The 23,632-nt window shown below is 37.2% G+C and overlaps 6 protein-coding genes across 7 annotated transcripts; 2 read left to right on the forward strand and 4 right to left on the reverse strand.

Moving 5' to 3' along the window:
- Positions 1-344: 344 nt before the first annotated feature.
- On the reverse strand, positions 345-3,375 carry LOC108824626 (probable inactive purple acid phosphatase 24). The gene is made up of 11 exons (XM_018598044.2): positions 3,169-3,375; positions 2,873-2,964; positions 2,728-2,800; positions 2,511-2,630; positions 2,328-2,420; positions 2,090-2,219; positions 1,912-1,993; positions 1,702-1,834; positions 1,402-1,607; positions 890-1,325; positions 345-802 (listed from the first exon to the last, which is right to left on the reverse strand). Exons 1-11 carry the CDS (start codon positions 3,346-3,348, stop codon positions 497-499), a joined length of 1,851 nt encoding a protein of 616 aa, XP_018453546.1. The 5' UTR covers positions 3,349-3,375; the 3' UTR covers positions 345-496.
- Positions 3,376-6,599: 3,224 nt separating this feature from the next.
- On the forward strand, positions 6,600-8,618 carry LOC108821812 (TITAN-like protein). Its single transcript, XM_018594809.2, has 5 exons — positions 6,600-6,910; positions 7,087-7,213; positions 7,322-7,580; positions 7,668-8,152; positions 8,386-8,618. Exons 1-5 carry the CDS (start codon positions 6,645-6,647, stop codon positions 8,407-8,409), a joined length of 1,161 nt encoding a protein of 386 aa, XP_018450311.2. The 5' UTR covers positions 6,600-6,644; the 3' UTR covers positions 8,410-8,618.
- Positions 8,619-8,834: 216 nt separating this feature from the next.
- On the reverse strand, positions 8,835-9,956 carry LOC108821823 (probable methyltransferase At1g27930). The gene has a single exon (XM_018594819.2). The coding sequence runs from the start codon at positions 9,831-9,833 to the stop codon at positions 8,904-8,906; it is 930 nt and encodes a 309-aa protein (XP_018450321.2). The 5' UTR covers positions 9,834-9,956; the 3' UTR covers positions 8,835-8,903.
- A 655-nt stretch (positions 9,957-10,611) lies between these two features.
- Positions 10,612-11,672, reverse strand: LOC108841900 (protein transport protein Sec61 subunit gamma-1). Its single transcript, XM_018614684.2, has 3 exons — positions 11,512-11,672; positions 11,166-11,284; positions 10,612-10,752 (listed from the first exon to the last, which is right to left on the reverse strand). The coding sequence occupies exons 1-2, from the start codon at positions 11,603-11,605 to the stop codon at positions 11,169-11,171; spliced, it is 210 nt and encodes a 69-aa protein (XP_018470186.1). The 5' UTR covers positions 11,606-11,672; the 3' UTR covers positions 10,612-10,752; positions 11,166-11,168.
- Positions 11,673-18,536: 6,864 nt separating this feature from the next.
- On the reverse strand, positions 18,537-19,677 carry LOC108840785 (thylakoid lumenal 17.9 kDa protein, chloroplastic). The gene is made up of 4 exons (XM_018613603.2): positions 19,335-19,677; positions 19,144-19,258; positions 19,007-19,076; positions 18,537-18,919 (listed from the first exon to the last, which is right to left on the reverse strand). The coding sequence occupies exons 1-4, from the start codon at positions 19,619-19,621 to the stop codon at positions 18,660-18,662; spliced, it is 732 nt and encodes a 243-aa protein (XP_018469105.2). The 5' UTR covers positions 19,622-19,677; the 3' UTR covers positions 18,537-18,659.
- Positions 19,678-20,954: 1,277 nt separating this feature from the next.
- Positions 20,955-23,544, forward strand: LOC108822518 (SUMO-activating enzyme subunit 1A). 2 transcript variants are annotated; one of them, XM_018595624.2, is made up of 11 exons: positions 20,955-21,027; positions 21,113-21,208; positions 21,731-21,782; positions 21,868-22,063; positions 22,159-22,238; positions 22,335-22,451; positions 22,532-22,582; positions 22,677-22,743; positions 22,863-22,966; positions 23,048-23,152; positions 23,258-23,544. In XM_018595624.2, exons 2-11 carry the CDS (start codon positions 21,126-21,128, stop codon positions 23,369-23,371), a joined length of 969 nt encoding a protein of 322 aa, XP_018451126.1. In that variant the 5' UTR covers positions 20,955-21,027; positions 21,113-21,125; the 3' UTR covers positions 23,372-23,544. The 2 variants fall into 2 exon arrangements, with proteins under 2 accessions (XP_018451126.1, XP_056859177.1); XM_057003197.1 differs by having other exon boundaries at positions 20,988-21,208.
- The last annotated feature ends 88 nt before the right edge of the window (positions 23,545-23,632 follow it).

Below are 23,632 nucleotides of genomic sequence, written 5' to 3' on the forward strand. Positions count from 1 at the left end.
GCTATGGTTCGTTCATCCATTATAGCCTTTCCACATGAAGAAGTGGTAAATTACTAATTAATCCTCGTTTAGAGAGTGTTGTGTATCTATATGTAAGCCTTTTCTCGGTGGGAAAATCGAAATAAAACTAAAATCAGAGAGGTTAACCGGTTTAGAGAGTAATAACCGAACCGGTTCAATTTGATTATCCACGATTAATGTGGGAGTGGGAAGAACTAGTCTATAGAGTTTGAGGCACATCTTAGCCTTGCACATGAGGAATTTACTAGTTAATCCTCGTTTAGTGAGTCTTACCCATTTCTTCATTTCTCGGCTATGGTGGTTTATCATTGATTCCATGAAAATATGATGAAATCCAGTACTTTATATTGCCTTGTCTAAGAAAACAAATCTCTGCAATTTAAGAAATAAAAGGTCCTAGATAATTGTGTAAACCCACCCTAGAAAGATAAAAACAAAAACCAAAACGATCCTATGTAAAAAAAAAAAAGAAACATCATGAAGCTGATGTGGTGGGCTCGCAGCTATCGTGAGTGCAAGCAAGAACATCTCTGTAGTCTCTAGAGATCTTGAAGGAGTCATGAACTTGGCCATTGCTGCTCTTCTTGTACTCAAACAGAAGGTTTGAGTGATCCGAAGCAGTCAACTTCACAAACCCATAGTCATAATCTTGGACCAAACTCCATTTAGGAGTCAGCGAGCTAAACGGAGACAAGTGACTTCCTGCACCACCAACAACTACGTGAATGGTTCCTTGGAAGGTCCCTGAGTAGTGATCCTTTTCACCGTTCACACATTGGCTCTGCAACAGAAAAAAACAACTCAGAGACGAGGTACATTGATAATAAGATGGAGAGAGTATTAAATAACTGATGATGGGATCAAAAACCTGGTAAATGGGGCAAGTTCGTTCATAGTTGTGGACATGTCCGTAGAAAGCAATGTCTACTTTGTACTTTTGCCACAGTTTCTGCAGGCTCTCTCTTCCCATAGGCTCTTCAAAGGTTCCTTCTTTGCCATACCAATCATTGGAGGAATAACCGAGGACACGATGAGCGATAAAGATGAGCCAAGGCTGAGTCTTTCTGTCGACGGTGGCAAGGCAATGCTCTATGAATTTGTATTGCTCTGTGCCTTCTCTCCAGTCATGTTCACTGTCTGCTACACAGAAGCGGAACATTCCATAGTCTGCTTTGTACCAGAACTTAGCTCGGTTCTCAGCAGGAAAGTAGAACATGGTCTCTGCAGGAACACCACACTCTCCTCCAGAGTCTTGACCTGCGTAGAAAGATCCCGTGTCTGGCCAATCACGCTCGTGGTTGCCACTGAAAGTGAAACAGAATTAACTTATAACCAACTGCAGGAGCAGAGAAACGATGAAGCTTTTTTTTATCGACTAACCTCGCAATCATGTACGGAACCTTGGAAGCCACAGGCTCAACTTGAGCTGTGAACTGATCCCACTGGGAGATATACCCATTTGAGTAAGTGATATCTCCAATATGGAAAACAATGTCAATGTTCTTCAAGTCCTTGATGAGCTGGTCAGTTGTGTTGAGGGAACCAGGCTGGTAATCATTATATTCGTTCGAGCCATCTCGCTCTCCCTGAAACATAATATTTCTCAATGTAAGCAAAGTGATCTTTTGAGATAAGAGTCCCTAGTACTATCGCAATGGCGGCCTAAGCAAGAAAGGTTACCTTCCCCATGTCGCCAAATATTATGACACGTTGTAAAGAGTCTTGTCCAGGAAAAGGAGATGAAACAAAAGTGTAATTCTTGCTCCAAATTGTGGAACCATTGACCAAGTCATGGCCTAGCCTGTATGTGTATCTGAAAACCAAAGGAAGGGATGTTACAAAGTACTCTTGGTTTAGATGAAAAAGAGAGGGAGATTACAGATGACGTACTCGCGGTTTGGCCAAAGTTCTTTCAGGAAAGATGTATGGAAGAAACCAGGATCACGCCAACCCATACTACGAGCAGGATCACCTATGTAAAATATCACATGCATCCACAGATCAAATCTCTAGAAAGAGTTCAAGATAAAGAAGAAAAGAAAAAAACTGTAACCAAACAAAAACATACCACACATGCTGTTTCTGTTGAAAGTAATGGTTCCAGCTGGTGATCTTCTAGCTGGAAGTCCCATAGAACTCCATTCAATGAACGGAACAGCCTCATTTATGTTGTACCCACTCGTCCATGTAACAGTCATCTATCAAAAGATCACAAAAACAAGCCTGTTTTTAGCGAAAAGATACCAAATAAAGCTGCTACCCATTTCAAATCTTTATCTAGCCCCAAGGGGAAAAAAAAAACTTACTTCATCCCAACTCTTCCCTAAAGCAAGACGTGGGTAGACAGGTGCTTTAGGATTAACAAAAGCTACAGGATTCGAAACACCGAGAAGTACTGGCTGTATAATTGAAAAAAAAAGATCAATAAATCCATTTGACAATGCAGATAAAATATACTAAGGTGAGGAAACTACATAGTACAACTTTACCTGGTCAAGACTTCCAGAAAACAGTGCAAAGGAGACATCAGCTCTCTGGTTTATAATCTGCAACTTCAGAATCACGTTCCCAGACTTTGTATACTCCGGATAATTCCTCATATACGTGTACTGACAAATACAAATACAAAAAAAAAAAAACAGAATGTTAATCCTGAGATCAGATCTAGAAACCACAGGTCAATAAGTAATAGAAAAAAACACAAACCTTGATGGGAGATGAGCAAAGGAAAGGAGATCTATCCTTATTTGGATATTTGGGTGGCCAACAGGTAGATGAGCTAGCAACAAAAGACAAGTTAATAACAATTCATAAAATCACATAAATAACACTCAATATAAGAGAAAATTACTCGAATTTTGCTGGAGAGAAAACTCCAATCCAATCGTTTGAAGTGAACTTGTGGTTGGAGATAGCAACGTCCACCCACTCAGTATCTTCACCCTGTAGATCAAAAACCAAGAGTATCATCAAAAAACCAATCTATTTAGCAAGTTTGGTTCTTTGCACACTTTGTTGAGATCAAGAACACAATATTCTCTCATTTTAAAACGGCTAATCTCAGATTATCATATATCATCAAAACAGTTTCTTCATCTCTTAAGAATATAAACTAGAATCAGACAAGATCAAGAAATAAAACAGAACCTTTAAACCAAGGACTTGGGGAGAAGCATGAATGTTGACAGAAGTGTCCAAAGCAAGACTTGTTTTATAGATATTAATCTGAGCTAAAGGCTGATCTCCTCGTCCATTGCTGTCGTGACCCGAACATCTCGAACTCAGCACTCCGATGAAACAGAGAAGCAGAAATAGAACTTTAGGCATCGTTGATCTGTTGTGAATCAGAAGTGAAACTACTAGGAGATATTTATAATAATAAGTGTTTAGGAATCTTTTTAGGATTATTCTAACTATGTCAACACTGTGTAGTTATCTTTTCCTTTTTTGGTCAACCGATTATATTTTGTCAACTATTTTGAGTTATCTTAATATATTTTGTACCCAACAGAAAAATCTAAAGAGAAAGAAATAGATATGTAAATATTATAATTTTTTTTGTTACAACCAGTTCAAAATATAAATAAATCGATAGGATAATAAGATAATAGTTTTTTCAAAAATTTATATGTAAATATATGATCTCATTAAAATTCTAAATTAATAATTTATAAGTATATAAATTTAATACATGTACTAACAAACTATTATATTGTTTTTTATATCCACTACAGAATTATTTTTACATTTAAAAAAAGATGTAATATATTTTTATGAAATTAAAAGTTATATATTAAACCACATTTAAACTCTAAGAAACATATTTATATACACTACATAATATAGTAAGAACAGTATGAATATCTAATTTCAAAATTTTAATTAATGTATGTACACAAAAATCAAATATTTTTATTATTTTAGAAATCATATATTTAAAATAGAAAATCAGATAAGAAAAGTTCTGTAAATTAATAAATCTATGAATGAATAAGATATCATAATCACGACATTATTAATTTATAAAGTTTTTACTGTATAATTTTAACATTTTCAATGCATGTAATAATAAAAAATTGTTAACTTCAAAAATATAAATTTTATTTTTCTGAATTTTCGACTAGTTGAAAATTGTGGAGAATAGCTAATCACCAAAATATGCAAAACCTAAGATGTTTTCTTAATAAGAATTTTATTAATTTCCTTTTTAAATAAAAAATCAACTATATATTATTAGCACACTAATTTTTATTTTTAAATTGAAAGTTACGTTGAAAATAAATAATTATTACCACATCTATAATTTACCTATAATCTATTTAAGCAACTGGTATATATTCTTATCTAAAACTGAGTTTATTTTTAAATATAAAATTCCATGTGAACTTCGAATATATTTTCAAGCCAAGTCGGTTGTGGATTTTTACTGGGAATGTTGCTTGAGTTTTTTCTTAGCCAAATTGATTAGTCCATCATCACTCTCAAAAAGAGTTCCGTCCTTAATAAACAACTATGCAACATTTGTTTATATAACAAATAAGAAGTTTTTGAGAATCAGCAAGAAAACCATGAGATATATATATTTATAGTTAAAAGTATTTGAGAATCTTCTAAGAATTATTCATAGATAACAATGTCAACACTGTAAAATTCTTCTTTGTGTCAACATATTTTATTTTGTCGACCAATACGGAGTTATATAAATATATTTTCTACCGAAAAATCTTGGAAAAAAAAAAGAAAAATGCATGTAAATATTGACCACAAAACTAAATAGCATATAATATAGATTGTTTTTTTTAATTTTAAAAGATAAAATCAATTATATATTAGCACAATACATTTTATCATAGAAACATCTCTTAAAAGAACTTAAAATATGTTTTTGACCAAAAAATACACTAAAAGAAAAATAATGTTTCATTTAAAAGATAAATGACAATTATACCATTATCCTATAAGTAAATAAATATTTAAATAAATACTAATAAAAGAATTCGAAGAACTTTATTTGGTATCCAAAACTTTTTTTGAAATTCCTTTTTAAACTCTTTTGAAATTTTATTTCGTAATCCAGATTTTATTTTTGGATATATGTTTAAAATTATTGTTTTAAAATTTAAAATTCTAAAATCTCATACCCAAAACTTCATCCCAAAAATCTAAACGCTATATGGATATGACTTTATTTACTTCTTTCAAACCATAATTGGACGTTTTCATCATTACAGATAAAATTATACTGACATATAAGAGGTAGAAAAGGAAGAGAAAGCGTGAGAAAGAAATTTGATAAATAATATTGGAAAGATTTTAATGAAAAATTTAGAGAATATGTTAAATATCTAGAGAAAGCGTGAGAGAGAAAATAAGGGTGATTAATTCAATTACCTAAAAAAGCCTCCATATCATATTTATAAACTCATATCCATATAGACAACTCAGCTATATGGATAGCTAGAACATCTTCAGTTGTGTTATTTCGTGTTTCTCTTCGTGATGGAATAACTTCAAAACTGAATTGAATTTTATTTCATTTTATTTTATTTTGAAGTGAAAATAAAATGAAAAATAATTAGATCAAACTCATTTTATACCATTTTGAAGTTAAAATTAAATAAAATTAGAGTAGATTTTTATACAAAATAAAAATTTGAATAAAAAATAGAATGTTGATGAAATTATCCGTATAGAATACTTCAATAAATTTATCATCATTTAAATATGCTCCGTTAGGATATTGGTCGGCGTTTGATATGCATAGCGGAATATTTAGCATATATATTTACTAGAAAACAACAACAAAAATAGTTATGAATGGTATCATAAAATAAAATGATAATTTAAATTTGATTTTCTAAAATTTAGTCTAATAACAAGCATAATTCTTATGATAATGCTCTACCAATCAAACCATTAGCATCAGTTCCTTGTGATAAATTTTAGTATTGTGCTTTTGGTTTCTATCAAAAATTTTCACATGCAGGAAGAAAGATACAATATACTGATCATTTTAGCCTTTTGATAATTTGGATTTGCATTTAGATATTGCTAAGTTTACATTTATCTATATCAGATGTTTAAGTGTCTATTTGGTGAATCAGGAGATATTAGAGTGGATTAGAGACAAAACATGAAGACCGGAGCAAAAGGGCATGAATCCATTCTTCTAAACTTGCAGCTGCATTCCACAGCGGCTGCACCAAACCATTGTGAGTTCTTGAACTTTAACAAATACCTGATCTTTCCAACTACTCGTTGCGGAATGGAGACGCAACTGTGAACTCTATTGTTCATATATCAAGATGGTGCAGTGGAATGCACATGTAAGAGTAGAATTAATTGTATATTGCATAGAATGTACATAGGATAGTTATATACAAGATACTATAGTAGAGCATTACAAAGACATTCAATGAGAGAATATATCATTTGATCCTCTGTCCAAGTAAGTTGTTGATTTAACCGGGAATAGTACAGTTTTTTTTTAACCGTGGAATTTTACCCGGGTGAATAAAAATTCCGGTTTGTTTATAACCGAACCGAACAGTTTAATTCTATTGTCCTAATAGTGGCAAAATAATATTTTTTTTTTCCTGCTTCTGTGTTAAACGAAGAATCCAATGGAAGAGAAGAAGAAGAAGAAGAACGAATTCGAGTTCTGCAAAGTGTGCCGATTCCATCACGACCATGGCCCGCGTCACAAGTACTTCCCCCGCCACAAAGAACTCCTCTCCGCTTTCCTCAATCGATTCCGGTCCAAAATAGCCGACGTCAGATTCTTCCTCAAAAACCCTAGCTTTCTACGGCCGCAAGAGGAGTCTCAGAACCGTGTTTGGTGTGTCTTCTGCGATGAGGACATCGTCGAGCTCGGCAGCTCCTTCGCATGGTATAACATTCCCGTCTCTTTCCCTTTTGATTTGAGTATGTTTCGTTCGATTTGGGCACCTCTGAGTTGAATGTGGAATCAGAGTTTGTCTGAACATATAATATTTTGATATAAGAGAAACAGAAACAAAAGCCTTAATGTTTTGTCTGCACATATAATGTTTTTGTTTGTATCAGTTCTAAGGCAATAAATCACTTCGCAAGCTCCGAACATCATAAGAACGTCAAACAGTTTCTCTGGAAACATGGCCCATCGATGGATTGCGTTGACGATTTCAAAATTTCAGATGCTGATTTAGCTAAAGTAAGTACTTGAAGATCATACTCTTATGTGTTGTTTCTTTGTTGTGCCTGGAAGATTTTATTCGTTGAGTTGTGTGATGAAGAAACTCTGTTTATGGTGTGAATGCAGTGGGTGAGAAAATGCACGGCGTTGGGAAACAGAGACGCATCTTCTTGTAAAGGACAGCTTTCAGGGACATCTAGTGATATCCTCAATAATCTTGAGTTCGAAAGAACTGAACAAGTTCAAACAAACTATATTAATCCAAATGATTTAAATGATGTTAAGCCTTTACTGTATAATAATACGAATGAGTATCAGATATCACATTCAGGAGTTACACATTATGGTTCACATCTGAACGTGGATGCTTCTCATCTCCCTCCAGGTAGGGTCTCTGCTTGATTTTCATAGTAGTGAAACTGCTTCATCATCTAGGCTTTTTTGGCTCTTTATATGTTTGTTTCCTTGTCAGGTGTGATTGGAATGACTAGTAGTTCTTCCTCACATTCCAGCGATTCTATCGGGAACGTTCACTCTGGAGCTCCTCCTCCGTGGCTTAATCCAAATGCTGGGAGTTCCTACAGTGGTCAACTAAACCAAACAGACATGACCGGAGTTCAGGAAAATATGCCTGCAAAGACTAGCAAGCTGAACCCTCATAGGGTTGGCGCTGCGTGGGCTGAAAGGAGAAAGATTGAGATGGAGATGGAGAAGAGAGGACTAGCATCGAGTAGCAGCAACACTGATGCAGACTGGCTTCCCAACTTTGGTCGAGTCTGGCAATCAGGCACTCGTAAAGATTCCAGAAAAGAATTTGAGAAGGAAAAACGCAAGTTAGTTGTCAAAACCGTTAGCAGGTCTACGGAATCAGAAGAACGGAAGTTAGTCAAAACAGAAAGCGTCTCCATGGAATCAGAAGAACCAGTCCAAATACAACCATACGTTAGCAAACGGGCGGTATGTTTTCCCTTTATATTACTAAATTATCGATGACTGGTTTTGATGTTGTTCATGCTATCTCCAATCTTATACGTGTTTGTTCTGAATGATATCTCTTTAAGTCACAGTAAAATCCTCATTTACTCAAAAGTAGATAGATTATTATTGCTATGTTGGTTACTGTCTTAAATTTTTACTTCGAGAACTTTCATCTAAGTGACCTTACGTGCGTATATATATTGTGACTGCAGCGAAGAGAGAAGAGTGGTGAGTGATGGTTGCGGCTGACATTCAAAATGGAAACGAGTACGGATCATTCATGTTGAAATTTTATAACCATATTTTCATGTCGAGCTTTGAAAGAATTCTAGAGGCATGTGATCCTGGATACTCCTTTGAATTAGTGTAAGAAAATAGATTCAGTTTTTGTTTTGTGTGCTGGAATCTTATGCAGTAATAATAATATTATCATATAGAACGCCTTTTTGCTACTATCTAATCTTCATTTGGGTTATTCGTTTAAGAAAAATGTATCTTCCAATGTGGTGTTTCTTGTTCTACGGGAGATAAAACTGAAATAACTCGTATTGTGTTTGGTCCATTACATAAGCTTATCCATTTACTACTTGGACACATACTGTAGCTGGAATGGCATTTGTACAAAACTCTGTGTTTTTCTACACTATTATGAGACAAAGACGCAGCAGTGTTGTCAAACTGAGGGAGCAGCAAGCTTAATCTTAAACTAGATATAATACTATTATTTTTGCTAGTATCGGACCAGGGATGTTTCTGGTGAGCAAAACCTAGATGTATTTGATTGACCCTTGATCCGAAACTTCCAGAGGTTTCCTTTAGCTGAAACCTGATTCTCTTGGCACAAGAACTCCCAGGAGAACCACTTCTCAGCAGTCCTTTGCACATCATGCACTAAAACATCTGTTGTTGAGTTACTTCTTCCGCTTCTTGCCAACACAGCTGCAGTGTATATACTCCCCATCCTACCTGGGGCCTCTAATTCATCCCCACGTGGCCCATCGACAACGATCACATCCCATTTGATGCTGTGTACTTCCTCTGGCAAATCCCTCAGCTTCAACTTGCAGTCTGATGAGCCTTGGTGTAGATGATTCATATGTAGTGAGCATGCGGGATTAGACCGGGCATGTCGAAGCAGCTTGTAAGTGTTTTTGACTTCGGTCTGATGGTATTTCAAGCTATAGACTCTTGTGTTGTTTGGTGCCATTATCTTTGAAGGTTCATCTTCTAGAATGACGGTGATGCCTCTTGTGTTTAACGAGGATAGCATGAGGTATTGAGGTGCAAACCCGAAAACAAGAACGTTGCAAGGGGATCTAAGAGCAATGGTGTCTGATAAGAGCTTGAGTTCCTTTTCCGTGAGAGCGGTCTGGCTCGCGTTATCCTCCTGACTGGACTCAGTGGGACTCAAACGAAATGTGGTTGAAGAGAAGGGCCTAGACGCAGGAGATGAAGACTTCAATGAGATACGGAGGAGTCGAAGAACAGAGAGGCTTGAAAGAATGAAGATAAGAAGAGGTATTAGCTTGCGCACAGTGAGCTTTGGCATTGTGAACTTTGATTCTTTCTGGTGTTTGGGATTGTCAGGGGAGGAAGGAGGTGAGAATCTGAGTAGAGGGTTGAGAATAGGAAGTGGAGATTGGTGAAGTTGTGGAGGCATTCTCACGTTTTACTCAATATCACCAATCAGGTTGTCAAAATAGTTTTCTTTGTTAATAGAATTTTCAGTCTTCGTGGCTTTAAAATGATCAACAATGTGTCAACTTCGAGTGAATAACAAGGAAAGGTCGGTCTTGCTTCTATTCCAAGATTCTCTCATTGTTCTTTCTTTTTCTTTGTTATCATGTCATTTGCTGTTAGTTTGGGTTTACCTAATAATCATTATTATCTTATGATTGTTTATTTGTCATATCGTGGGAGTGGTAAAGGTGTTTTGGTCAAAAGAAATAAACGTGTATCAAGTATGGATGTGATTGACATAGGGTGGAACAAGTTTGGTGAATATGCTAGCCGACTCCATGAAACTCTTTGGAGAAGTTTGTTGAGAGTGACAAGAGCGTGGACGTTGAATTCGAACATAAAAGCCCATATTTGACGCCCTCCCTCATAAAAGTTGTGGAGGCATCATCTTAGGATGTATTTGTCATCGACTGAGTGAATAACAATTTTCAAATGAACCATTAGTTTTTCTTTCAATGCTGTCATGTCGTTTGCTTGTTAGTTTGGGGCCTATCTAATGGGAGAGTGGTAGCAAAAATATTGGTCAAAAGAAATAATGTATACATGTTTGTGGTGAATTTTATTTCTGTAAAACTCTTAGAAGTGTTGAAGTATAGGTCGTTCAAGATTTTAATGTCCAAGTTTCTGTCACCATAAGTAAGTTGTTAGCCATGTCTCTCCCACATTCACAAAAACCATGCAATTTTCAACCCGCGAAGTGAAAATAAAAACAGTGACATATATTAAATAGAATTCTGCAATTTGTAACAAAAGTTTTACTCTCTCGAGCATCAAAAAGAAAAAGTGTCTTGAAACAACAAAAGCTGTAACTACTACCCTTCTCCATCGTCCCTGGTTATCTGCAAACACATCAGACCAAACATTATAAGAGTAGAACCCCAAAAATTACAGGACAATGTAATCTCTAATCCACTATCTACTTGGAAATTTCCCATTTTATCTAAACAACAGTTCGATACCATCCAAATATCTTCGGTTACTCATATTCCCTTCCCTTGGCATGCTAAATACAATATTCAAGATTAAATCACGAAGTGTCTATCAGTATTTTAAATTTACTTGATTGGCCGATGAAAATGAAAACAAAATTTTAAAGACTATATCATCAATACTTGAACCATGCATAAACGCCTATGTCGATTTCATACACATCTATGTTGTATATATGTTTTTATATAATTTTAAATTCATGCATGTGTTGTCCTTTGAATCAAAAACAAAAAGAAAGAAGAAAATGGTGTAGAGGATTCACCTTTTAAGTAGCACCGACGATGATGTTGTTGATGGGAATAAAGATGAGCTTCACAAAGAAACCGACAAATCCCATCACTACAAAACCAATAGCTGTACGGACCGCCACTTTCGTGAATTCTACCGACCAAAAAGAAACAACAGAAATCAGACAGAATCTTCTGTTTCATAATGGACAAGAAGAACACGGATCTCTCTCATTCAACATACAGATCTTCTTCCAATCCGCAATTCAAACGATAGATCATATGATTAAAACACACACACAGACAGATCGCTCGTGCATAACATAACTATCTAAAAAAGACACGGAAATAGCGTTTGACCGAGCTCGTCGTTCAAGTTACCTTTGCGATCTGGTTTGTGACAACGCTTAACGAGACGGATGCTGTCCTTGGCAAAGTCTCTTAGAGGATCTACGACTGAATCGATGGCATCCATGGCTATTTCTTTGACTCTCTTTTTTTTCTTTTCTAATTTGTGTTTTTCTTTTTCTCGATTGGTACGAAGAGAAACAAGTTGATGATATATCGAAGGCTGAAGTCAAGAGAGAGACAAATAACGTCACATTGATATTGAAGAGCCAATCACAGGCCGAGACGACGATGAAGGTCAGCCATGTCAGCAAAGTTTAAACTGTACATAGCCCCTGGGCCTAAGCCCACGAATAGAATTGTGGCCCAACGTATGAAAAACAATCTTATGGCTTGGCAAAGAAAAACAATCCTATGTACTTTGACTCAGCATGCTGATGTTGTCAAATTTTTTCGTCATGATCAAACATGAGATTAGGGTTGGGCAAAAAATCCAAACCCGAAAAACCGAACCGAACCCGATCCGAAAAAGTAGCACCGAACCCGAACCGAAATTGATTAAATATCCGAACGGGTTCAAAATTTCGGTATTTAAAGAACCGAAACCGAACCCAATCCGAACCGAAATATTTTGGGTACCCGAATGTATCCGAAATAAATGTATATACTTAAATATATACATTATTTTTATATATAATGTATATTTAAAATATTAAAAATATATAAGATACCTTTAAGTTTTCCAAAATACTCGGAAAATATATGCAAATAGTCAAAAGTAAATGTTTAAAATAGCTAAAGTATACTGAAAACACCAAAATAGTTAAATATCTATTGATTCTTTATCCAAATATTCAAAGAAAACCAATTTATATGTTAAATTAAGGTATTTTGACATATATGTTATGAAAATTTATATGTAATATATTATTTTTTATAGATTTTGAAAATTTAAAGTATATAATGAATTTTGAAAATTTAAAAACATTTTAAATGGGTTATCCGAACCCGAACCGAACCCGCAAAGATCCGAACCGAACCCGAACCGAAATTTAGAATTATCCGAATGGGGCTGAAATCTTTGACCCCGAAAACCCGAAACCCGAATGGACTGAACCGAAACCCGAATGGGTACCCGAACGCCCAGCCCTACATGAGATCCTGATTGAATATTCACGTTGAGGTCGCCAATGAGATCCTGATTTGAAATTCACTATTTATCAGCTTGTCGTCGATCTTGTAATTGCTGCTTGGGATTGTTAAGGAATTAGCAAAGAAGATCAAGACAAGTTCAAAACTAAGCTAAGCGTGGAGAGGAAGCAACTGATGACGAGGCACAACTCACGTGACTTATTGGGATTGAAGGACCACAAGACTAGCTGTTGAGGCTCAGTCTGTTAAAGCATATTTTGTCGGCTTCTCTGCAGGGAGTTAACGTTATGCGTCTTTAATGGGTCGTACGGATGGAGCGTGGCCAGCTGGATCATCCGAAGAGCATTAGGTCAAGTGTGAGTGAGTATATATATGTGTCTTAGTTGAGAGAGATAGATGAGAGCAGAAAAGAGAGCATTTTTCAAAGTGTAAACTTGTGAGTGTTCTTTGAGTTTGTAAGCTACGTTAGAATCAAGATAGGTACTTCAAAGACCTTGAGATTCAAATACACTTGTAAACTCTGATCTAGTGGATTCCGGGAGACAGTTCCCGGCCCAGACTAACACCCTCGTTAACGGGTGTAACTGGGTTAACAATCGCTGAGTCTTGCTCTGTTCTTTCTTCTTCACTCTGTTTTTCATTACTCTGTTTCTCAAACTCTGCTTCATAAACTCTGTTTCTTCATTCAAGCGAGTCAAGGTTGAGTCTTGGTGAGTGTGTGTTGCAACAGGAAGGCTAAAGGAGACACCTTTAGGTGATAGTTTCTTCACATATTGGTATCAGAGCTCAGGTTCTGAGCTTTGGTCTCTGTACGAGATCATGTCGTCACCAAGAATCGAGATCGAGAAGTTCGATGGCCATGGAGATTACATGTTATGGAAAGACAAACTCTTGGCACAGATGGATCTTCAAGGGCTGAGCAAAGCTTTAGAAGAGTCTGATAAAGTCAAGGAGAAGGTTCGAGATCCGGATGAAACACCGGAAGAGAAGAAGGTAGCTGAAGAAAAGGAAGAAGCTTTAGCTGAGAAAATCAAAAAGGCCAGAAGTACCATCATCCTGAGCGTCACAAACAGAGTTCTGAGGAAGATACGAAAGGAAGAAACCGCTGCAGGGATGCTTAAGGCGTTAGACATGTTGTATCTCGCCAAAGCTCTCCCAAATTGTTTCTATCTTAAGCAGAAGCTCTATGGGTTCAAGATGTCTGACAGTCTGTCCATTGAGAGCAACATCGATGAGTTCCTACATCTTATAACAGATCTGGAGAACATTGATGTTCAAGTACCCGATGAAGACCAAGCTATATTGCTACTCATGTCTCTACCAAGACAGTTTGACCAACTGAGAGACACGCTGAGATACGGCACAGGAAGAACAACTCTCACTCTGGATGAAGTTGTTGCTGCAATATACGCAAAGGAACTTGAAAATGGTTCAAACTCAAAGGGGTCTAAAGGTGAAGCAGAAAGTTTATATGCTAGAGAGAAAGGGGAACAGCGTGGGAGGTCAGATAATCGAGACAGGAACTCAAGGTCTAAGTCACGCTCAAAGTCACGAGGAAGAAAGGTATGCTGGTCGTGTGGTGAAGAAGGACACTTCAAGGGATCTTGTCCAAACAAAGGCAAATCTCAAAACAAACCAAAACACCAAGGGAGCAGCAACAGAGGAGAGGCTGCAATGGTAAAAGATAACAAGAACGAAGCTGCAGGTTTATATGTTCTGGAAGCTCTTTATTCAACGGATATAAATCTCGAGAATGAATGGGTGTTGGACACAGGCTGCAGTTATCATATGACGTACAAGAAGGAGTGGTTTGAAACTCTAAGGGACGTCAGTGGAGGGTCAGTACGCATGGGGAACAAGACAACTTCAAAGGTCAGAGGTATAGGAACTGTAAGGATCAAAAATAAAGACGGGTCAGTGTTTCTGTTAACTGGAGTCAGATACATTCTAGAGATGGATCGAAATCTGCTCTCAGTGGGAACAATGGAGGAGCTTGGATACAGTTTTGAATCAAAAGAAGGCATCTTGAGTATCCATAAAGATAACAAGATTGTCTTAAAGGGAAAGAGACATGACAAATTGTATCTACTACAAGGAAAACCTGAAGTTGGTCAGTCCTATGCTACTGAGAAGAAGGCTGATGACACAATCTTGTGGCATCGGAGGTTAGGACACATGAGCCAGAAAAATCTCAGTTTATTGGTAAAGAAGCGACTACTGGATATGAAGAAGGTTTCAGTGTTTGATATGTGTGAAGACTGCGTGTATGGGAAGGCTAAAAGGATCAGTTTCTCAGTTGCAACTCATGATACTAAAGATAAGCTTGATTATGTCCACTCAGACTTGTGGGGAGCACCGAGTGTTCCATTCTCTCTTGGGAAGTGCCAGTACTGCATCTCGTTTATAGATGACTTCACGAGGAAGACATGGGTTTATTTCTTGAAACATAAGGATGAAGCATTCAGCACTTTTGTAGAGTGGTGCAACATGATTGAGAACCAAGCGGATAAGAAGGTAAAAGTTCTAAGAACCGACAACGGTCTTGAGTTTTGCAACACAAGATTTGATAACTTCTGCAAGGAGAAAGGCATTGTAAGACACAGGACTTGTGCTTACACTCCCCAACAAAACGGAGTAGCTGAAAGGATGAACCGCACTATACTAGAGAAAGTCAGAAGCATGCTAAGTGATTCAGCCTTACCTAGAACGTTTTGGGCAGAAGCTACACAGACTGCAGTTACACTGATCAACAAGACACCCTCGTCTGCAATCAAGTTTGAAATTCCAGACAAGAAGTGGACTGGAAGAGCACCAGTATACAGCTACTTGAGAAGGTTCGGGTGTGTCTGTTTCATTCATACAAGTGATGGGAAACTCAGCCCAAGGGCCAAGAAGGCAGTGCTACTTGGATATCCTCCAGGAGTTAAGGGCTACAAAGTTTGGCTACTGGAAGAGAAGAAGTGTCAGATAAGCAGAAACGTAATCTTCCAAGAAAATGCTGTCTATAAAGATGTCATTAAGAAGGGGAAACAAAAGGAAGGGAAACATTATGAATCTGCTGAACCTACGTTTGACATAGATCTTGGAGAAGCAGGTGATATCAGTTCAGGTGGAGATATACAGAGCGATACTGAAGTTGCAGAACAGGGTCAGCAGGATGTTGAGAATCAAGAAAATGATGAACAGAATGCAGAATATGATCACGACTCAGAACATGATCATGATCAGGTAGATGAGACCAGCGACTCACCTGAGAGCTATCACCTAGTCAGAGACAGAGAACGCAGAACAGTCAGAGCCACTAGGAGGTTTGATATTGAGGGTTATTACAGTGAAGACACTGATGATGAAGAAGACTGTTTTGATGCTGAGTCACTGATCACCACAGTAGATGGTGACTTCAAAGAACCAACGAGTTACAAAGAAGCTAGAGAGGATAAAGACTGGGAGTTCTGGAGTGGAGGTATGGATGAAGAGATGGAATCTCACAAAACAAACCACACATGGGATGTAGTTAACAGACCGAAAGGACAACGCGTGATTGGCTGTAAGTGGGTGTACAAAAGGAAGAGTGGTATCCCTGGAGTTGAAAGACCAAGACACAAATCACGCCTTGTTGCAAAAGGTTATGCTCAGAGAGAGGGAATAGACTACACAGAGATCTTCTCACCAGTAGTAAGACACGTATCTATAAGGATTCTTCTTACTATTGTTGTTGAGGAAGATCTAGAGCTAGAGCAGCTTGATGTAAAAACAGCTTTCCTTCACGGAGAGCTAGATGAAAAGATCTACATGGAGATACCTGAAGGTTATGAAGGTCAGTTCAAGAAAGGTCAAGTCTGCTTACTGAGAAAGGGCTTATACGGCTTAAAACAGGCACCAAGAAGATGGAATCAGAAGTTTGATGGGTTCATGGCTGAGCTTAACTTTGTAAGAAGTTACAGAGACAGCTGTGTGTATGTCAAGACGTGTGAAGATGGCGCGAAAGTCTATCTTTTGATCTACGTCGACGACATGTTGGTGGCTGCAAAGGACAAGAAGTTAGTTCTGGAGTTGAAGAAGCAACTCAGTATGAAGTTTGAAATGAAGGATCTCGGTCCGGCTAAGAAAATTCTTGGGATTGAGATTAAGAGAGATAGAGCAAATGGGAAGCTATGGTTGTCACAGGAGGGTTACATGGAGAAAGTCCTAGAGACCTACAAGATGGAGCAATCCAAAGATGTTGTAACACCTCTGGGTGCTCATATGAAGTTTCGCTCTGCTACAAAGGAACAGCTGAAGAAGGATGAAGAGTACATGAGAACAGTTCCATATGCAAATGCAGTTGGAAGCTTGATGTACTCCATGATCTGTACAAGACCAGATTTAGCATAACCTGTGGGTATCATCAGTAGGTTCATGGGAAATCCTATCAAGGATCATTGGTTAGGAGTTAAATGGATCTTGCGGTACATCAGAGGCTCTATGAAGATAAAGCTCTGCTACAGGAAAGGGTCTGACTTCGTGTTGAAAGGTTACTGCGACTCAGACTATGCGGCTGATCGTGATAAGAGAAGGTCAATCAGTGGAGTAGTATTTACTCTTGGTGGAAACACCATAAGCTGGAGATCAAGGCTACAGAAAGTGGTGACACTCTCCACTACTGAAGCAGAATACTTGGCGATGAATGATGCAGGAAAAGAAGCGCTATGGCTCAAAGGTCTGCTAATGGATTTTGGATATGAACAGAAGTGTGTGGAGATCTTCTGTGACTCTCAGAGTGCGATTGCCTTATCCAAAAATAACGTGTATCATGAAAGAACGAAACACGTTGACACCAAGTATCACAAGATCAGAGAGATCATTGAGAAGGGTCTCTTGAAGGTGACGAAGATATCTACATTGATCAACCCTGCAGATATCTTTACGAAGATTGTACCAGTCAGTAAGTTCAAAGCTGCAATGGATTTGCTGAGGGTCAGAACTGAGTAATCGAACTCAGGCTCCGGGAACTGGAATCCAAGAAACTAGATACTAAGGATCTATCTCAAACTCTCGGGTATAAGCGTCAGTCTCAGTGTTGTTGATCTATCTTTACTAGGTGGAGATTTGTTAAGGAATTAGCAAAGAAGATCAAGACAAGTTCAAAACTAAGCTAGGCGTGGAGAGGAAGCAACTGATGACGAGGCACAACTCACGTGACTTATTGGGATTGAAGGACCACAAGACTAGCTGTTGAGGCTCAGTCTATTAAAGCATATTTTGTCGGCTTCTCTGCAGGGAGTTAACGTTATGCGTCTTTAATGGGTCGTACGGATGGAGCGTGGCCAGCTGGATCATCCGAAGAGCATTAGGTCAAGTGTGAGTGAGTATATATATGTGTCTTAGTTGAGAGAGATAGATGAGAGCAGAAAAGAGAGCATTTTTCAAAGTGTAAACTTGTGAGTGTTCTTTGAGTTTGTAAGCTACGTTAGAATCAAGATAGGTACTGCAAAGACCTTGAGATTCAAATACACTTGTAAACTCTGATCTAGTGGATTCCGGGAGACAGTTCCCGGCCCAGACTAACACCCTCGTTAACGGGTGTAACTGGGTTAACAATCGCTGAGTCTTGCTCTGTTCTTTCTTCTTCACTCTGTTTTTCATTACTCTGTTTCTCGAACTCTGCTTCATAAACTCTGTTTCTTCATTCAAGCGAGTAAAGGTTGAGTCTTGGTGAGTGTGTGTTGCAACAGGAAGACTAAAGGAAACACCTTTAGCTGATAGTTTCTTCACAGAGATATCAATAAGAAGAGGTTACAGAGACATCAGAGTTGAGAACTGTACCACATTTTTTTTTTTTTTGAGAAAACTGTACCACATTCTTTCTCAATGCTAAAAAAAAACAACAGCTAGAAGTTGTGTAACAAACATCATCTACTCTATAGCTCATCAAATTGTAAAGGCTCTTATTCATATATAGCTTTTCTTTGATCCTCAAAATAAATTCATACTGTCTCTCTCAGTATCTGACTTGTAAAGTGATAAATTAAAAAAAAAAAATGAAGCAGCTAATTGTTATAAGGGAAGGCATTAAGAGAAGACTCCTCCATGTCAAAGGTAGGAGCAAACCAACCAAGCTCATCAACGACCTTCTTCATCCTCTCCTCTTGTCCCTTGGAGTCTCCAAAAGCAGTGGTGAATGGGTACACAAACGTAACCTTAGTAGCCATACACCTGTAAGCAACCACATCTCCCTTCACCAGAAACTCCATCACATCTCTGCTCTGGTTAAATCCTCCTCCTTCTACCTCCGCCTCCAAATATCTCCCTACCATTTTTTGTATTTATCCTTATTTATTAAGTTATCATCTTTACTCAAAACCAAACATTTATTTTATACGATGCTTTTGCTTACCTTCTGGTTTATCCTCAATAACTACAAACTTGGGATTCTTCTGGGTTTTGGCTATTGCGTCCTTCAGTTTCTGTGCTAAACCAAGAATCAGAAACAACCAATTGAGAAAATATTGAATTTTTGAGATAAAAAAGGACCTGGATTGGATCCTGTGTATCAGTTTCTGGGATCGTCAATGGAAATGTGAAGGAAGAAGAGGTGGGGTTCGTCGATACACATCCTGGGTTTGTGGAAGGGCAAGGTCTGATTTTTCTGTACATGTGACATACAAATCAATCAGGACATAACACACAGCGAGTGAAAAACAAATGAGAGAGAACAAACAAACCCATTGAGAAGACCGGTCTGGTTGAACTTGGATTGGGTGAAAGGAGTGGTGAGAGGCTGAGAAGAGGAGAGAGAAGGAATGGCCAAGGCAGCAGGGGCAGATGAGGAGTTTAGAGAGAGGGCAAGAGCGAAAGATATTAGCTTTGGTAATAGAGAGATTGTAGAAGAGGATGATGAGGGTTGTTGTGTTGTTGTTGAGTTTTTCAATGAACACACGAGCTTGGTGGTGCAGCTGCTTCTCGGCCGTTGCGGAAGAATGTTGAGTTGCAAATTGGCGACCAAAGTCATGTTTGTATGGTTGTTACTCTCTGCTGCTCCAAATTCTATTATATTCCAATTTGCAGATTGTATTTATTTTAATTTTTGTTATTTTCTTCTGTATCCTCATCATCCGAGTGGTCTTCAACTTTCTAGTAATTATTATGGGATTTTATCTTAATTACAGTTTCTCACATTTTTATTTTCATCAACCATTTCCAGAATTTTATGAAAATACAAATTCAGTGTAACTAACCCCCATACATGTATTCCATTGATACAAATCATTCAATGTTTCACTAAAAATCAAAAGTGACTTCGATAACTATTGACTCCTCACTAATGCCACTTGAAAAACTACCAACGAATCAAAATGCAAGAGAGAGATAAAAAGACGTTCAAATGTCTTGACTCTTGAATGTATTTAAGTAAGAGTTCACTCTTGTACCACGATATTTTCCATACGCACTGTTTGAACATTTACAGAATTTTACAGAGAATGAAAAAGAACTCACTGGACAAGGAAGTTCTAATTTCACGATTTCGCAGGTATGATTGTTTTCGTTTGCACTATCTTTACATACTTTTAAATACTATCACGTTTTTTTTTATAAAGATGAAAATGAAAACAAAAGAGATAAACTCTTGTAAATTCTTAGTTAAGTTTATATAGATGAGAATGTTACATTTATAGATATTTCTAGCAGATTTGTTATATGTCTTACACTGTAAAAGAACTATAAAACTCTACTAGGATCAACTAAATCTACATATCGTGTAGGTGTATTTTTAATTATGGCCTGTTAGGATTCTGTGAAAGATTGATCTGTTTAAAACCGGATTAAAGACTTACTAACACAAAGGTACAGGTTACAAATGACAATTAAACATTATTTGGTGCACATAAGAAATGCCCAGACGATGAGGTTTGTAACTCACTAATCTCCTCTTAAAGTTGTAGAAATAAGTTAACGATTAGATTTTGATTCGTGATTTAAAAGTGTAGATATGTTTTCGTTTTTAAATTTCTTTTAAAATTGAAAAATAATTGTGAATTTTAATATTTTCATTTTTTTCTGTAGCAAACTTAAAACTATCTGCTTTATTTATTACTATTTTATAAAAGAGTATTTATGTTACAAAATTGTTATTGATGCTGTGAAAAGATTTAAAGTGATATTTTTCTAATCAGTAAATTTTATTATGTAGTGATTTTTTTTTTCCAAAGTTATTTTATTTTCTTTAGTAGTCATAGACAATATGTTTTGAAAAAGTTACTAAAAAGTTACTAACACTAGAATTAACCAGAAGAGTAATATAAGCAAATAAATAATTGAAATTGGTTTCCTTTATAAAAAGACACCTCGTTGACTTAAATGGCTAGCACACTCGGAGAGACCAAAAAAAGTCGAACCAGTTACAAATACAATACTAGGGTTTGCGCAAGCTCCATTCTTTTCATGATTATTCATAACCGAATCCTCAATTTCTGAAAGCAGAACTTTTGTTTTGAATTGATAGATTGAATTTGAGAATGGACGGAGAAGAGCTCACCGAGCAGGAGACTGCCTTGTACGACCGTCAGATTAGGGTTTGGGGGGCTAATGCTCAGCGAAGGTTACTTCCTCTCTTCAGATTACTCTTACTCAACACTCAATCTAGCTTTTCTGTTTTCAAAGTCTGTTCCTTTCACCCTCTGTATGATCGCAGACTCGCAGTTATGCTTTTAGTTTTAGTTCGTTTAGGTTGTTCTGAGATGAGACAGTATCATAGTATTAACTTCAAAGTTTGTTCCTTTCAGCCTGTCTGATCCCAGTTATGCTTTTGTTTGAGTACTAAACTCTTAAAGTTGATTTCTTTTTTTTTTCTTTACAATTCGCATTCTGAGTTATAAAGAGTTTTTTGATCAAAAAAAAAAGTTATAAAGAGTTTGAACTCTGGTTCTAGACTAGTGAACTGGTTGGTACCTTCTGTGTTTCGTTTAGGTTGTTCTGGCTTCTGAGATGAGACAGTATCATAGTATTTACTTGAAGTTCTAGTAGAGTACTAGAGTTGACTTGATACTCGTTTCGTTCATTCACCTTGCTGAAGCTTTACTTTATTGAAACTGTATCATGTAATTACTATGTTTGCTTGCAGATTGACCAAATCTCATATCTTGGTCTCTGGAATCAAGGGGACTGTTGCTGAGGTAAACTCTTGTGCTTTTTTTTTTATTATCTAATCTGATGGTATCTCACTACATTACTTGGCTTTTGGTTTCATTTGGTGGGTAGTTTTGCAAGAACATTGTGCTGGCAGGAGTCGGTAGTGTGACTTTAATGGATGATAGCTTAGTGACCGAGGAGTCCTTGAACGCCAACTTCTTGATTCCACCTGATGAAAATGCTTACAAAGGAAAAACGGTGGCTGAGATTTGTTGTGATTCACTCAAGGACTTTAACCCTATGGTCCTTGTTTCTGTTGAGAAAGGTTTCCCCTCTGAATAACACCGTCTCCTTAAATTGTTTTTAACAACGCACCACTACTGTCTGATCAATCATTTTTTTTTCTCTCAAATCTTTCAGGTGATTTGTCGGCACGCAGCACTGAGTTTTTTGAGAAGTTCGATGTAGTGGTTATAGGCTACGGTTCTCTTGCTACCAAAGTATGATCAACAACTTTATCTATAGTTCCCAGTCCACTAGCCTTCATCTTTGGTTGCTTCATGTCATGTATCACTCTGTTTCTATTTTTGCTGCAGAAAGCTGTTAACGAAAAATGTAGGAAGCTATCGAAACGAGTGGCATTCTACACAGTGGATTGTAGAGACTCATGTGGTGAAATCTTCGTGGACCTTCAAGATTACAAATACACAAAGGTAACCGTGCATGCATGAGTTGATGATTTTGCATTTTTGTATGTCTATTCTGACTTCTCTGGTGGGCACTTCTTGAACAGAAAAAGCTTGAAGAGAAGGTGGAATGTGAACTAAACTTTCCAAGTTTCCAGGTACAATCTATTCACTAACTTTCTCTGGTTTGAATAGGCCTTACACATATGTATAAGAGGTAATGTCTTCTTTTTTTTGGGTTTGTTGTCATAGGAAGCGGTATCAGTACCTTGGAAACCGATTCCTAGGAGAACAGCAAAGCTCTACTTTGCCATGAGAGGTGCTTACTAGTTACTACAGCTAATAAATGATTTTTCTTGGTTAATTTCCATAAACAATAGATCCCAACGGCAAAGACACTTCACTGAATATTTGGGTGTGTCATGTAAAAATGTACAGTAATAGAAGTGTTTGAGGAGAATGAAGGGCGTAAACATGGAGAATGCTCGCTGCTTGATCTTCCCACAGTCTTGGAAATCAAAAAGAAGCTCTGTGAGGCCAACGTGAGTACTTCTTTTGTTTTTCTAATTATCTGTTCTCGGTTCTTTATAAATGTCACTTAAAAATTTGAGTATTGGCGACAGTCTGTGAGCGAGAGCCATGTACCAGATAGTCTCTTGGAGAGACTTATCACCGGTACTATCGAATTCCCACCAGCTTGTGCCATCGTAGGAGGAATACTAGCACAGGTTATCTTCTCTGTCACTTACTCTCTCTCTTTCCGCAATGGAATCTTCTAACTAGAGACTTGTAGTTCTGACAAAAGAGAGGGGATGTTTTTTGATGGGTTGCAGGAAGTGATAAAAGCTGTATCAGGGAAAGGAGAGCCGTTAAAGAACTTCTTCTACTATGATGCTCAAGATGGCAAAGGTGTGATGGAAGACATTTCCAACTCTTTTACCTCTTAAACCAGCGAGAGCTAGTACCATATGTTATCATCAGAGACTGCTTATTATATCTCAATCGTGTCTTTTGAATTATTCTAAATGTTTCGGTTATGATAATATTTCCTTGTTTGTAGAATAATTTGTTGAGCAACGGATATTTTGAATTGTCAGTTTCAACTTTCAAGTTTCGAATTTTTATAATTCAATTAACTAATAAAAATTTCCAAAGAAAGTAGTAATTAGTGAGACTGGACCTTTTTTAAAACCAAGTCTAGTTTTCAT

This window comes from Raphanus sativus, chromosome 2, assembly GCF_000801105.2.
Source record: "Raphanus sativus cultivar WK10039 chromosome 2, ASM80110v3, whole genome shotgun sequence".
Taxonomy (NCBI): domain Eukaryota; kingdom Viridiplantae; phylum Streptophyta; class Magnoliopsida; order Brassicales; family Brassicaceae; genus Raphanus; species Raphanus sativus.